This window comes from Acomys russatus, chromosome 14 (assembly GCF_903995435.1).
Source record: "Acomys russatus chromosome 14, mAcoRus1.1, whole genome shotgun sequence".
NCBI classification, from domain to species: Eukaryota; Metazoa; Chordata; class Mammalia; order Rodentia; family Muridae; genus Acomys; species Acomys russatus.
Genome location: NC_067150.1, coordinates 45,201,451 through 45,217,692, shown reverse-complemented (window position 1 = coordinate 45,217,692; position 16,242 = coordinate 45,201,451). Strand labels below are relative to the sequence as shown.

The window sequence follows — 16,242 nt, the reverse complement described above, 5'->3', positions numbered from 1 at the left end:
TGGCAGCAGGTTCACTTTCTAAACTGTGGCTTAGTGAGATGAGGACAACGGGGAACGAATATTGCTGCGCAACATGAGCGGATTTACCTGGAGCGCTCTCAGAGTGTGGTGTGGGGCTGTCCGTGAGGGGTGCCCACCTGCTGTAACAGCCGTTGAGAGCAGTTTGCTCTGGCACTCAGAACTCAGGAGCAAGAGGGCATAGAGACCAAAGAACACAGCTGGGTGAGGAGTCCTGGATCTCTGCACTCATCCACTGCTCTCAAGGCAGTCACTTTTTTTTTTTTTTTTTTTTAAACTTAAGAGTTCTCAACTGCTGCCCCACCCATTTACTATCACATGCCATCAGGGACCATGTGTCCTGGGTGTCTAAATTCCATAAGGCCCGTGGATGGTGACTGCCCCAGCAGTACAAAACCCTGAAGCTTCCAAAAGAGGAATCTTATTGCACAACCATCCCAGACTGTCCCAACTCCTAACTACCTAAACAGTCCTAAGGCCAGGCCCTTCCCTTCCTACCTGTGTCACTAAAACCCCAGAAAGGGGCCTTGCATGCGTCTCTCTGACACTGACAGGGACTGGCACTAAACCGACAGAAACACTACCCTTGGGCTCTGCTCTATTTTAGTATTTCTAGTTTGGAACCATTGGCCAGTGTTCCCTTCTAAAATCTAAGCACGGATGTAATCCAGTGCCGTGGGTGTTCACTGTGAGGCTGATGTCTCCCCAGATACACCCGTGGCAGTGGCGGGCTCCTCTCTCTCCTGGTGACACCCCGGAGTCTGTGGCTTGGCCAGCTACAAGCCTGCAGAGTGGGTCTCTGAGACACTGCTCTCCTCCAGTTTCAGTGCCAGGTTGTCTATCCCGATGCTGGTGACAGGGGGCACGCTGCTTTCCGCTGGCTCCGCCGTGCGTGTCGGCGTGGAGCAGTACAAGATGAAGCCGACCATGATGATGGTAAAGGACAGGATGTAGAGCCCTGAAAACTGGGAGGAGAAAGCCGGCAGTTTAGTTACACTCCCGCACGCAAGCAAGGTGCTGTGGCCTGTCGCGAACTGTTCTTTGAGATCTACCTTCTCTGTCTCTTTCCGAAGGTTGTCAAAGGAGATGGCAGCAGCCCATCCCTCTCCTATACACTGGTAAATGCTGGGCTCAGACAATAGTACCTGTCTTGACAAGTTAACTGGACCCTTGGGTTTGTTTGTTTGTTTGTTGGTTTGTTTGTTTGTGACAGGGTCTCATGTAACTCAGGCAGATCTCAAACTCACTGAGTGGTCAAGGCTGACTTTGAATGTCGGACCCTCTTATTTCTGCCTCCCCAGTGTTGGGATTACAGACGTGGGCCGCCACAGCTGGTTCATACATGCTAGGCCAATATACTACCAGCTGAGCTACATCCTGGGGTCTTTGGGAAAAATCGCTTTGTCTTTCTCCATGGTGACCCATTTACTGGATCTCATCCAAAAAACAGTCTCATGAAATAGAATAATTAATTGACCAATATGCATACCAGGAGAGAGCCGGGCTTATGGTAGTTATCCAACACAAGACCATGTGTTTAGGGTCTTCTCAGCCTACACTATTCCACTGAATTTCATCTTGCTAAATTTAATCAACTGTGGCATCTCTGTGGGTAAGTCGTCCATTAAAAGTAATAATAATAATAATAATAACAGTAATAATAATAATATCTCTCAAAAGCTTAGCAAATTCAGATTTCCAGAGCTAAACAGAGTCAGGACATTATTTCTTAGGCGTCTGAAGTGGGGTGACCAGAGCAAGGACAGTATAGGGAACAGTTCCCATAGGAGGCATCTGCTGTCCCTCTCCAGAAGGACCCATATGCCAATGGAAGCATCTCAGGGACGGAGGGAGTGTCTGCTCCCTAATCTGCTCACTCTTTCTTTCTCCCTCATGTTTATTTTATGTGTATGTGTGTTTTGCCTGCATGTATGCAGGGCCTGCATGTATTAAGGGTCTGCATAGGCCAGAAAAAGGCTTTGAATCCCCTGGAAACGGAGGTACAGATGGTTGGGGGCCACCATGGGTGATGGGAATTGAATCTGAGGCCTTTGTGCAAGCGTCAATGCTCTTAACTGCAGAATAATCTCTCCAACCCCGTTAACTCTTTTTAAGGCTGAAAATGACCACCCAGAGCAGAACGGCCGAGACAAGAACATGAGTCCGTTGGGCAGCGTGGACTCCACAAATGGCACCCTGCCGTACCCCAAAAGTCAAAGTCGACTACCCTGAATCATTTCAATCTTTGCTCTCTTTCAAATTAAGGATCCTTCAAAAGTTCAAGTTTAAACCAGTGCAATTGGCCCCTGTTCATTTGTGGTTGGTTTCTTTGTTTGTTTGTTTGTTTGTTTTCTCAGTTTCAGTTATGCACAGTCTATAAGGATAGGCCCACAGCAGTAACATACTGCTTGGTTTGGTTTGGGGTACTGTTGCTGTTTTGAGACACGTTTTCATGTGCTTTAGGCTGTCTCTAAACTCACTAAGTGCCCGGGCTATAGGCATGAAACATCACATCCTTCTTAAGGACCAGAACAGCCTCCCCCAGGCAGGGCAGCCTTCCCTGGATTAGGTGATGACATAACCCCAATGACAGCCTGGCCTGGGAGCAAACGCCTGCAATCCCGGCAGGGGACATGAGAGTTCAAGGCCATCCTGGACTACATAGAAAGACCCTGTATCAAGATTAAATAAATACATAAAGCATGAACTAGAGAGCCGGCTTGGTGGCCAAGAATTTGGCTCCCAGCACTGTGTCAGACATCTTACAACCACCCGTAACTCCAGCTCCAGGGGACACAACATCTTTTTTTCTGACCTCCTCAGGAACCCACACATCTGGTGGGTACACAAATGAATGGACACACACATGCACACACACACACACACGAAAACACATAAATACACACAAGAGAAGTTTACGATGAAATAAAATAACAAACCAATGATAACGTCAAGCTAAAGAGCTGGCTAACGTTCTTAGTGAGCTTTCAAATCTTATTTCTAGCGTTTAGCATGGTGTCTATCACATCGCTGGTGTCTAATATTGGTGATGGAACAACTGCCTCAGGCACCGTCAGAGGAAGTTAAAGCTATTTATTTAATGTGCTCCCTACTTTCTTCCCCTTTGAGACTGCACCCCATTATGCTACTCAAGTTGTTCTGGGCCTCCTGGATTTGGGGGATCCTCCGGCCTCAGTCTCCCAGGTAGCTGAACCCATAGCTTAGGCCAGTGCTGTTGCACCCAGCTTAGTAAACTCTAAAAACCAGAGTTATGAAAGCCATTCCTGCTTTCTAGAAAGTGTTCATGTGACCAGTGGGAAAACCTATATAGTTTGTTTAAAATAGGTCCTGTTTGCTTTAGTCATTTCCCAGTGTTGTGAGAACCTAACTTCTAACTCTTATGTCCCTTTTTTTTTTTTTTTTTTGTAGTTTTGTTTTGTTTTTTTTGTTGTTGTTGTTTTGTTTTGTTTTGTTTTGCTTTGTTTTTTTGAGACAGGCTTGCTCTGTGTAGCCTTGTCTGTCCTGGACTCACTTTGTAGACCAGGCTGGCCTCAAACTCACATCAATCCATCTGTCTCTGCCTCCTGAGTGCTGGGGTTAAAGGCGTGCGCCACCACCGCCCAGCTTATGTCACTTCTTTGAAGTAGAGAGACTGAGTGAAGATGGCAGGTCTCCCAAACAGGGCTCTTAGCCTTTCCCCATTTTCAACCCTATCCTTTGTGTTTAGACCTGCATGAGAAGCTTCTATAGACCCCTTTATCCAACCTATATTAGGTCAGGATCAATACTAGAGATGCGGAGTATTTAAGAGCAGAAACAGATAAACTTTAAAAGGGGACTTTAAGCCTCTTTTACAAGTGTTGGCTTGGAAAAAAAATCTGAGGCAAAGTTATTTTAGGGACTACAGCTTTTAAAACTAGTTGGTGGCTTATAAGAGTCTGCCTTCAGAAACCACACCCAGGAAACCGGGGAGATGGCTTGCGGGTAAGGGGGCTTGCTGTGCAGACACAGGGGTTTAAGTTCGGATACCCAGTACCCACATAAAACCTAGGTGTGACTACTAAGTCTGTAATTCCGGCATTGTGGGGCCAGTGAAGATCCCAGGGGCCCCATGTTCTGTGAGAGACTCTGTCTCAAGGAAATGAGGCACATAGCATATGTCCTCTTCTGGCCTCTGCGCACGCACACCTGCACAAACTACATCTAAAACTCTGAAGACCGTGGTAGAGCTGTCCTTTGCTCTCTGAGTCTTTCAATGACCTTTGGCCAAAACAATAAAATATGATATGAAAAGAACTGGAAGGGTAGTCACGCAATAGCTTTCTCCCATTCTGGGAATAGCAGCATGCTGTCACATGCCCAACAGCAGGACACATTAAAAACCCTTCTTCATGTTCATGATAGGAGCAGATGATGAGAAAGCATTTAAGATCTTAGGCTGAAATACTCAAGGTTTATCAAATAAAGTATGTGTTATGATTCAAAATATAATAGGTACTGACAAGTGTACCTCAAACTGGAAGGTTTTATTCCTTTACTTTTATCTTAGTGTAGAAAAGAAGAAAAAAAAAAAAAAAAAAGGAAAAGTGGGGCCAGGATGAAAGCTCAGCAGGTAAAGGCACTGCAAGGTCAGATCCTAACAACCCAGCCCCACATGAGGGCAGGAGACAATTGATTCTTGAAAGTTATTTCCTGACATCTTCAGATATGCCAAGTTACATATGTGCACACACACAATAAATAAATGAAAGGTAATAATAGTCTTTAAATATAGAGGGAGGAAACAGGTGAGGGAGGTCACAGATGGCCCTCCTCTAGTTTGGGCTCCCAGTACAGAGCACCCCAGATCCCTAGAAGGCCAGGTGCTGCCTCAGTACCAGATTAATGCTGTGATGCTATGTATTTTAATGCTAATTACTGGCTCCCAAGATCTGGTCACTTGCCCTGATGTACATTTCCTCACCAGTATTTACACCAGTCTTTGTTGTGTAAACCTTGCTCTGCCTAATTTACAGTTGATTGGGTTAATAAAGTTGCTGAAGCCTGTAACTGGGCAGAAGCGAAGTAGGTGGAGCTCAGGTTCCCAGGCTTGGGGTCTCACAGGGAGCAAGACGCCAGGAGGAGAGGAAGCAAAGGATGTGGCAAGAGGAGAGGAAGGCAGAGAGAAGGAAGTCACCATGGGGCAGTGTGGACCATGAGCATGTGGCCATTGGGGCTGACCTGATAGAACAGAAGCAGCCCAGGCAGGCAAGTAACATGGGCTGTGTAGCTGGGGAAAAAAATAACTCAGAGGGTTGATACCTGCCCAATTACTGTGCTTTAAAGCTTTTATAACTCCAAGAGATCTCTGTCTTGATTATCTGGGAACTAGCTGGTGTAGAAAAGCCCACCAGTGTCTAATATCCATTCACAACACCAAACAGCAGCTCCCTCCCTTAGAAGAAATGTGGCTGCCCCTGGGACATGTGTAAGCATCTCTTATAGCCAGTGCTCTCAGCTATACATCAAAGAGGAAACTTGCTGTATTTTATCACTTTGAAAAGATTTAAAAGGAGCCAGGTGGTGGTGGTGCACACCTTTAATCCCAGCACTTGGGAGGCAGAGACAAGCGGATCGCTGTGAGTTCGAGGCCGGCCTGGTTTACAGAATGAGTCCAGGACAGTCAAGGCTACACAGAGAGACCTTGTCTCGAAAAACCAAAAAATAAAAATAAAAATAAATTTAAAAAAAGAAAAGGCTTAGAAGGAGAATTCTTCTTCAGACCAGCTTCTAAGCTGTTAGCAGCAACAAAATAAATGAAGCCTGCCCAGTGAGATTATTGTTAAGAAAACAAGAACATTTTAGTTTTAGATCCAGGGTCTTAAAGAAACTCATTTTAGATAGACATGATGATGCACACCTTCACCAGTACTCAGAAAGCAGAGGCAGGCCAATCTCTGTGAGTCATAGGCCAGCCTGGTCTACAGAGCTAATTCCAGGACAGCCAGGGCTACACAGAGAAACCATGTCTCAAAAAACAAAAAAAGAAAGAGAGAGAGAAAGAATGAACAAACCTTATTTTTGAGTTGGGGGTATATCTCAACTGGGGAGTGCTTGCCCATGGCCCACCTCTCCAACAATGCAGAAGCCAAGCATAAGAAAACGGAAGTTGAAGGTTATCCTCAGCTGCACAGTGAGTCTCAGGCTAGCCTGAGATACCTAAGACTCTGTCTCAAATAAATAAGTAAATTTGTTTTAATCCTTAAAATGTTTCCTTATTTGAACATGGTCTGTTTTCTTACCTTATACTCGAATAGGAAAAGTCCAAAGAAAAAGCTGTAGAGGTCAGCTGTCAGGATGCCCAAGTTGACTGAGGTGGCACTGGTGACTTTAATCACCAATGGCATGAAGCTGTACAGGCAAAACATACAGAGGGCAAATGCCACAAACAGCAAGGCTGTGAAGAAATGGAATAGCTCAAGTGACGAAGAGAAATCAGGAGACAAGGTGCTTAGAGTTTGAATCCCACTGAAAACTTCCTGACCTTCTGACAAACTCCCTGCAAAGCTTCTCTTTAACCGTCAATGTTCTAAAACACACACACACACACACACACACACACACAGAGAGAGAGAGAAAGAGAGAGAGAAACGCAAAGCTTTCTGGAAAATAGTAATCATAAAATAACACATTGTGAAGATCCAGCAGGGAGCTGGATGATCCACAGGGCTGTGACCAAGGCAACAGCTGTATCATCCTGCATTATCCACCCTCCCGAGACAAAAGGATGGCCAGGTCAGTATCACATGTCAAAAAAATAAAGTTCCTCATTGGCCCTTGGCTGCTTTTATTTGATTTGTTGGTTAGATGTCGTATGTATGACTAGATTCACAATAAAGTATTTTTAGGACATCAAAGATGGGCATTAGATCCACTATATTTAATTCAGCCCATTGCCGGGCATGGTGGCGCATGCCTTTAATCCCAGCGCTCGGGAGGCAGAGGCAAGCACATCCTATGCTTAGTACATTCTCTCTCTCTCTCTCTCTCTCTCTCTCTCTCTCTCTCTCTCTCTCTCTCTCTCTTTCTCTCTCTCTTTCTCTCTCTCTCGGGACATCTAAGATATTTAATTTCCCTGCATTATGTAATCATAGCATTCAATCTTCGGCAACATTTATGTACTATTTAGCGACTTCCTGACCATGATCAAGGTTCAAATCTTCCCCAACTATCCTAACACCTTCTGTTTTATTCCCAGAAATGCCCAAGGACATCAAAGGAGTGGAGCAACAGTGGGCAGCAGTTGATTACACAACCATCCTTTGCTTGAGATGAATGCTTCACAAATTACATGAAGCCCATGATAACCTTTAAAAGGTGAAGGAACGAAGATGTCAATATGTTTACTTGATAGCTATGGTGAAAGGGTCAGTCTTGGTTTTATTCGGAATTCCTAGGAAAGAAAAGCTAATCCTTCAGACAAAGATTAAGAATTAATCATAACAGAGACTAACCCACCAATTCTCAGAGCAAACCGTCATCACTGGTACGGATTCCCAAAGATATGAAAATATGACTAAAATGAGGTATTAATTTCTTGGTGTGCATTTTTGTCAGTTAAAGGACAGACTGTTGACTTAAAAAGTCATCGTTTAAAGTACATACCGATTTTCCAGTCCCACTGGATCCTGGCAATGCCCTTATACTCCACAATCAATCTAAAACCAAAACAAGAAGCTGTGTAAAGGTCCACATCTTACTTTATAGAAAGCTTAGAAGCTGTAATTTGGCTAAGGGAAAGAGTTATGTTGAGTTTTAATTTTTTTCCTTAGAATATGAAAACGTCTGCTGGATGGTGGTGCACGCCTTTAATCCCAGCACTTGGGAGGCAGAGGCAGGCAGACCCGAGATCGAGACCAACCTGGTCTACAGAGTGAGTTCCAGGACAGTGGAGGGCACACAGTGAGACTCTGTCTCAGAAAAGAAAAAAAAGAATATAAAAATATCCAGACAGGCATGTGGCTCACACTTGTAATCCCAGCACTCAGGAGGCTGAGGCAGGAGGATTGCCATGAACCTGGGCAGTACAGTGACTGCTTAAGTTACAGTGTAAGACCTTGTCTCAAAAACCAAACAAGTTAAGAAAAAAGAATCTTTTATTAGATTTTTATCAAGTTATTGATTTCAAATGTGATTTGGTGTTAAACAAATATTAGTGTTAGAGAAAGTAATCATCTATCAAATGTTTTCTTATTGTTTTTAGATTTTTGTTTTTATTATATGTGTATGAGTGCTTAGCCTGCATGTATGTCTCTATACCATGTGTGCACTGGAGCCCTTGGTTGGGTCCCCTGGAAATGGAATTACAATGGCTCTGAGCCTTTATATTGGTGCTGAGAACCAGTGCCCCTGAGTCCTCTGGCAAAGCAACATGATATCTTAACCGCTGAGCCATTTCTCTAGCCCCTACTTACTGATTTAAATAAATAAATAAATAAATAAATAAATAAATAAGTAAAGCCGGGCATGGTGGCACACACCTTTAATCTCAGCACTCGGGAGGCAGAGGCAGGCAGATCGCATGAGTTCAAGACCATCCTGGTCTACAAAGTGAGTCTAGGACAGCCAAGACCACACAAAGAAACCCTGTCTCAAAAAACCAAAATATGAAAAAAATAAAAATAAAATAAAAAATAAGTTTGCATGTTAAGTAATGGGTTTCATTTTGCAATTTATTGTGTGTGTGTGTGTGTGTGTGTGTGTGTGTGTGTGTGTGTGTGTGTGTGTGTGTGTGTTTGGAGGGGAGAGGAAAACTTGCAGGAGTTCCTTCTCTCTACCATGTGGGTCCCAGGGATTGAACTCAAGCCATCATCAAGCTTGGCAGCAGGCACCCTCACCTACTGAGGCATTTTGCTGGCTATTTATTTTGACATATTCACATATATGTCATTATACTTTGCTATAAGTCACTCCCCCTCCCTAACTGTGCAGCCCTCTGCCCCCTACTCCCATATTTGTTTTTGTCTTTATGAAAAATTTTAGATTCTTACAGCTGTATGCCACTGATAATCGTTCCAAATAGGCCCACCATTCCTAAAAACTCCCGCCTGCTCAGCTTCTTCACAATGTATTCTTCACATACATTGGACACGGCATACAGGGAAGCCCCAAGAAGGACCAAGATGTCACCAATCAGAACATCACTCCCTGCAGGGCAGTAAGACACAAAAAGAAATGTGTTGTCAGCAGGCAAACCAGGAGTTACCAAACTCTGTTCATTTGAATCAAACTTTATTTAATCCTAGTTTCTATAAGTTTAAAGGCTCTTGTCCTTACTGTCGGGCACAACAACTGCTGTGATTTTCACATTTTTACCCCCTGGGAGTCCAACAGACTGAAAGATGGTACTGGACGCCATCGTGAAAGAAAGCCATTTACAGAGATGACAAGCCCATGAACTGTAGGAAAGGAAAACACTAAAAGAAACAGTGTATTGTTTAGAACTATAGGGAGGAATGCTTGGCAAAAGAAGTGAGTTTATCTTGATCCAAGGAGATCCTAAAGTCACCTTGGAGATTCAGACCTGGTTTAGCATCAATATTGTCAGTTGAAATATTCCAGCGAGGTGGTAGTGGCATATTTCAACCCCAATAGCAGAGTTAAGCAAATCTCTGAGTTTGAGGTCAGCCCAGTCTACAGAATGAGTTTCAGGGCAGCCAGGGATATACAAAAAAGGCCTGTCCCAAAAAAACAAAAACAAAAACAGAAAAAGAAAAAAAGGAACACACCAAAGCACTCAAATCAACAGACTCATTAAAAAGAGGTTTCCAGCCAAGTCTCTTTTTTGATATAAATGAAGGAAGCAGTTCTGAGTGTGGGGGCACAGGGGGCTGTCCCCCAGCAATCAGGGTGGGGCAGGGCTGAGGAGGGAGGATTTTGAGTTTTTTAATTCAAGGAAAGAAGGAAAGGAAAGATGGAGCAGGGAGGGAGGGAGGAGAGGGGTTAGAATGAAAGGAAGGGAGGGAGGGAGGGAGGAAGGAAGGAAGGAAGGAGACAGAGAGAAGAAAGGATGAAAAATGGAGGGAGAAAAAGAAAGAGCGTAGGAATTGACATAAAGGAGGAGAAAAAAAAGAGAGCTAGCTCAAAAATATAAGGTTTTGGAGTAACTAATCCAAAAACGTTTTAAGGAAAAGATTATTTCTACAAATATATTTAAAATAAAATTCTAAACATGCTTAAGTGGGAAAATGCAGTTAAACAGAAAAAAAAAAAAAAAATCACCAAACCAAATGTTTAGAAGCAAAGTGCTAGAGGAAATGCAGAGCGCTGAGAAAGAACACCAACACACCTCACTGGGGAGGGGCACCCCAGCAAGTGAGCACACACTTGCTCACAGCACGGCCTCTCTTGCTCACCTTCGGCAGAGTCCCTCCATCGCCCACTCTCTCTGCCAGTGTGCCCTTGCCAAACTCCCCTGAAAACATGAGCAAATACACTTCCATGGCCGAGCAAATGACACGGTCTCACCTGAACTGTCTTCTCTCCCCGCTAATATGTCTGCACCAACCATGGTCCCTACACCCAGCAGACAGACAAACACGGCGATGAAGTGGATCACTTTGTATCTTGCCCGGAGGATGAACCAGGAGAGAGCCATCAACACAGGAATCCCAAAGCAGTCCAAGAGCTGCATGGGAAGAAAAACCGAGCAGAGCCAAACATCTCAGCAGCTTGAAACAAAAAAGCATGATTGAGCTGTGACAGGAGGAAGCGCTCGTGGAACATTTATTGTCTCTGGCCCTGCACACGAGCGATGTGCCTGGGTTAACTCATGTAATCCTCATGGGAACCGTGTGACATTGGGACTGCAAGCCCCTTTTAGATGTGCACATAAAACTCCAAAGTCTAAACAGAGATTAGTTGCCCCAAATCATATGGTTAAAAGTCAGACTGGGTTGTAGCTCAGTTGGTAGAGTGCTTGCCTAGCAGGACATGCCCTGAGTTTGATCTCTAATACTGTATAAAATCAGTGCTTTAGAGGTAGCCGCAGGATGATTAGGAGTTCAAGGTCACCTTTGACTTTTATAGCAAATTCTAGACCAGCCTGGGGTACATGATATCTGCCTCAAAACAAACAAACAAAGAGCCTCGAGGGCTGAATTTATTCATCCTACCCAGGAGCCTCTGAATTACCCTCTGTGTTTATCTTCAAATTCAGGAAGCCGAGTCTCCTTCCAGGACATCCATTTACACTGTCAACAGATATTTATTAAGCATGTCCAATGTCCAAGACTCTGTAAGAGGGTTTGGCTATTCAACTCAGTGACAGAGCACTTGCCTGGCAAGCACAGAGCCATGGCGGGGTACATCATAAAAGGAACTGAGAATATAAATTTGAACAAGATAGGAGCCCTATCCTGGGAAGCACACATTAGATTAGACAGACATGAAATTACACATCACAAAGTCCAACATTTAATTGTAACTGAGCACAGTACTACCAAGTGCAGGTTACCATAAAGGAACAGACACCATCTCCCAGATACAGAGTTCCGGTCTACCACATGAGGCAGATGCTTGCTCCCTCCTCATCATTAGCGTATGTTCCTCCATCGTTGTGGGTCCATAGGATAATTGCTATGCCCCTCATACTGCCCATCTGATCAAGTGGGGACCAAGAGTACTCAAAGTATAGCAAATCCAAAATCCCTGGCAGTATAAGAAAGGATAGAGAATTCACTCGGTTCTTACTTTGACTTCGTTTGTGTGTGAATTCAAGGATAAAATACATTGGAAAAAAATTAATTTGGAGGTGGGCACGGGTGGATGCGTCGGCCAGAAGATGGTCTTGGCTCTCCTGGGGCTGGAGCTGCAGGCAACTGTGAGCCACCTGACATGAATGCTGGAAACAACTCCAATTAGTCGCGAGGACAGCAAGCATTCTTAACCACCAAGCCATCTCTGCAAGCCCTGAAGGATAACTCTTGATGCATGAAATAAATGCACCAGGAATAAAAATGTAAACGTGTACCATACACTAATTCTACTTCTGAAACTTCCACTTCACTGCTCACTCTGTGGTGTCTTAAGTTTGTTTCTGAAACTTCCACTTCACTGCTCACTCCGTGGTGTCTTAAGTTTGTTACTGCTTTTCTCCGTGCCTGTCATGGACAAGTCAGAGCCTTAAGCCTCCAGCAGTCTGAAGGATCCCAGCTACTGAAGTTTATTGCTTGTTTCCATGGCAGTGCCATCACTGGATGTCAGCATACCACGTGTACCCATGGGCCCTGCCATACCGTTTACTCTTTAGTCTCCTGAGTGTTTTCTTGAGCCTTCCTGAACAACCAACCATTAAGCAGTATCCAGGAAGACACCAGTGGAATCTACCCATGATGGCTTAGCAGGGTCTAAGCTGTACTTCTTACATAATAAAAATAAGATAGGAAAAGCCCACTCTAAACACTATTGCAGAAGACATCTTATCAAAAAGTATGTCTTCATATCGAATGTAAATTTTATCTACCTTTAAGAACGCCGGATGGGGCATGACAAGGATGGGGTGCTTATGTTGGGGGAAGAACTAGAGAGGCTTCAGCCCCAACTCTGTTACTGAGTAATCTCCAGCCAGCCAGGCTCTGAGCCAAAAGGCAAAATGCTGGGCCCAGATCCAGTGATGTCGGGTCCCACCCACTCTCTGAAATGCCGCTGCTTTTTGTTCTCTTGGAGGCGGTGGTCCTTTTCTTTTTTGATAAGTTCGGTTCACACACACACACACACACACACACACACACACACACACACACACACACACACACACATTAAAACATTTAAAACATTGGAAAAGGAGGATTAGGGTGAGGAGAGTGTTTGCCAAGCAAGCATAAAGCCTTGGCTTCAATCCACAGCTAGTGCTGCAGAAAACAAATGTGGCGGCGGATTACCTATAATCACAGCACTTGGGAGGTGGAGGCAGGAAGAGAGAAGTTCAGGGTCATCCTCAGCTACAACGGAGACCAGCCTGGAATACATAAGACACTGTCTTTTTTTTTTTTTTTAAGCTATAGGCCTGGCCTGGCGTGGTGGTGCATGCCTTTAATCCCATCACTTGGGAGGCAGAGGTAGGTGGATCACTGTGAGTTTGAGGCCAGCCTGGTCTACAAAAAGCTATAGAAACCAGGCACAGTGGCTCACTTGGGGTGGGGGTTGGGTACAGTTTGTAAATTCAGGACATAGTGAGGACCAAGCTATTCAGGGATACACAGCAAGACCTTTTCTTGAGAAACAAAAGAGTTACAAAATCGTGAAACTCCGAAGTCTAAACCTGACAGGGGTGCATCTTCCCACTCTCACCTCCACTTATGGAACAGTTGGTTGTTAAGTCAAGGCAAGTCGGGCACATGACAAGTCTCATCGTCTGCTAACACTAAGACGAGCGGACTCAGTCTTTCTCAGCACAGGACAAAGTTGAGAAGTACTGCTATGAAGGAATATTTTTCTTTCAATCCAGCAAGAATAAACCCAACAGTTGACTGGAGAGATGGCTCAGTGCGTGAAGGTGCTCGCTGGGCAAGCGTGGAGGCCCAAGTTCAATCCCCGGAACTCATGGAAAGATGGGTGGAAAGGGCTGACTCCACAGAGTTGTCACCTGACCTCCACACAAGTACCATGGTGTACTCATACACATCACCATCATCATCACCATCACCATCATCATCACCATCATCATCATCACCATCATCATCACCATCATCATCACCATCATCATCACCATCATCATCATCACCATCACCATCATCATCACCATCATCATCACCATCATCACCATCACCATCACCATCATCATCACCATCATCATCACCATCATCATCATCATCATCATCATCTTTTAAAGTAAATTCACAAAGAAATAGGAACAAGAGTTTCACCATTGTTGCCACCTCCCCTGGTGCATCTAGCAGGCTCCATAAGTGCAGTCCTACGTCCCACACAGCTTACAAACCTCCACCCTTGCAGTACAGAGCCACACTCACTTCTGTGTTTAAGTAAAAACCACATCAGATCTTCTGTCAGCATCATGACAGCAAGTGCAAGCTAAATATTTACGTTTGTTTTGCTCTGAACTGTTTAAATCTGCTATAGTGTGAGAAGCCTCAAAAGCGATTAATGTGTGTACATTTTCAGTGATTTCAGAAAATATGACTCAGCAGAGCATATGCTGTACAGGAAAACACCTATCATCCACCTGTGTGCAGGGCTTCTTCAAATGCACAGCTGTCCAATAAAAACAGATGAACATATATGGGTACATGGTCTCCTCTAGGAAGCATAAAACCCCCAAATGTCTAGAGTCTCTCTTACCTGGACACTGGTCAGAGTCGTGTACTGGTACGCTCTGACAATCAGATAATTGGCTTCCACATCAGCAAGCCCCAAGAGGGTGTACTTCCACCACTTTCTTCTCAAGATCTCTAGAAGGTTATTGCTGCCTGATTGAAAGAAACCTTGGTGAGTACCCATTACTCATGACATGACCACACATCAGTCTGTAGACCAGGATGTCAAAACAGGGGTCTGTTGTGTATTTCAAACGTGGCCTGTCCTAACTTCAGTGACCCAGAGGCCAGACCTCTGTGCCATCACCACCAGGTTTGTCTGATACGAAAATGAAGACTATGCAAGGAGACCACCAGGAAGAGAGAGAGCGGGACAGAAGCCATGGACAGGAAGAGAGAGAGCGGGACAGAAGCCATGGACAGGAAGAGAGAGAGCGGGACAGAAGCCATGGAACATAAATGCAGTAGTCAGGACTCGGGTGTGATTCAGGTGGTAGAGTGACACCTTGCATGCAGGGTCCTAGGTTCCATCCCCAGAACCACATGAAACCAGCGCAGTGGTACACAGCTATAATCGGGGAGGTGGGGAGGGGAGGGCCAGCAGTTCAAGGTCATCCTTGGCTACCTAGGGAATTTAAGGCCAGCCTGGGATGCATAAGGCCCTGCCTCAAGCAATAATAATAAACAATGTGTCCATCTGTGAACATGACTAAAGCCATTTCTGGCAAGCCACAGACTGGAAAAGAAACTGTTTTGACAAACTAATTGGTTACTGAGCCCCCTAGCATGAGTTTCTTTGAAAAAAAAAAAACCCAGCAAGGTCATTGTTTAGAATATGATGGACATTCAAGTGAAATTCAAGCCAGTGATAAGCTTAAGAAAAGCCTTAGTACCACACTCACCACAGTTCTGTTGCTTTAAATTAAATAGGATTTACTCATCTTTGGATTCACAAGAGATGGCACATATGTTGGGGAAGCTTTGTGCTAATTTATAAAGACATAACGGGGCATGGTGATACAAGCCTTTAATCCCAGCACACAGTAGGTAGAAGAGGGTGGGTCTCTATGAGTTCAAAGCCAGCTTGGTCTACGCAAAGGAGCTCCAAACCAGCCAGAGTGCATAGTTAAGACCCTGTCTCAGAAAACAGAAATGAAAGGGAAGGAAGGAAGGAAGGAGAAAGGAAGGAAGGGAGGGAGAAACTGACTTCCTGAAGGCCAGGACAATCAAAGGAAAGCAGAGTCCAGAGTTATCATGAGTATGCTAGTTCCGCCCACCCCCAAAGTCTTGCCCTAGAGATCTTGCCAACTACGGTACCCTGATGCATTTCTCCATTCTCACAAACAGCGTCTATTTCCTACAGTGATAACAGTGTTAATAGGCAGCTCTGGCGGCTATAATCCCACCTACACAGGAAGCTGAGGCAAGAAAGTTAAAAGTTCAAGAACAACTTGCTAAGTTGTTCACAACAACTCTGTGAAGTTTTACACAGGGCTAGAGAGATGGCTCAGTGTTTAGCGCTTGCTGTACAATCACGGGGATAAGAGGACGAGAAATGAGGGAGGGGTGTGAAGGTTGGAGCGGGAGGAGAGGAGGGAGGGGCCTGCCATCAGGCTGCAAAGGGAATTAAAAAAAAAAGAAAAGGAGATCTCAGCACCTATGGAAGAAGAAGCCAGCATTCTGCACACGTGCCTGTAACCTCAACTCCACGGCAGGTGAAGTCAAGGGGATCTCTGGGGCTTGAAAATACAGTTCAGGGAAAGCTCCTGACTCAAAAGCAGGAGAGTATTGGGAGAGAACACCCGATGCTTTCTTCTAGCCTCTGTGCATCCCCCAATACACATGCATATGTGGGCTCACATGGACATAGACACACATGTAATAAATAAATGAATCTTAGAAGATAAAGAGA

General features: G+C 44.7%; 1 protein-coding gene across 1 annotated transcript in view; it reads right to left on the bottom strand.

Annotated features, from left to right (window-relative positions):
• Window positions 1-286: 286 nt before the first annotated feature.
• Window positions 287-16,242, bottom strand: part of Slc35f2 (solute carrier family 35 member F2) — a 47,163-nt gene continuing 31,207 nt past the window's right edge. The window contains exons 3-8 of the mRNA XM_051156473.1: window positions 14,356-14,483; window positions 10,525-10,684; window positions 9,048-9,204; window positions 7,663-7,715; window positions 6,300-6,454; window positions 287-983 (exon numbers count right to left, since the gene is read on the bottom strand). Of these exons, the coding sequence (XP_051012430.1) occupies window positions 795-983; window positions 6,300-6,454; window positions 7,663-7,715; window positions 9,048-9,204; window positions 10,525-10,684; window positions 14,356-14,483 (842 nt within the window). The 3' untranslated portion in view covers window positions 287-794. The remainder of the gene's footprint in view (window positions 984-6,299; window positions 6,455-7,662; window positions 7,716-9,047; window positions 9,205-10,524; window positions 10,685-14,355; window positions 14,484-16,242) is intronic.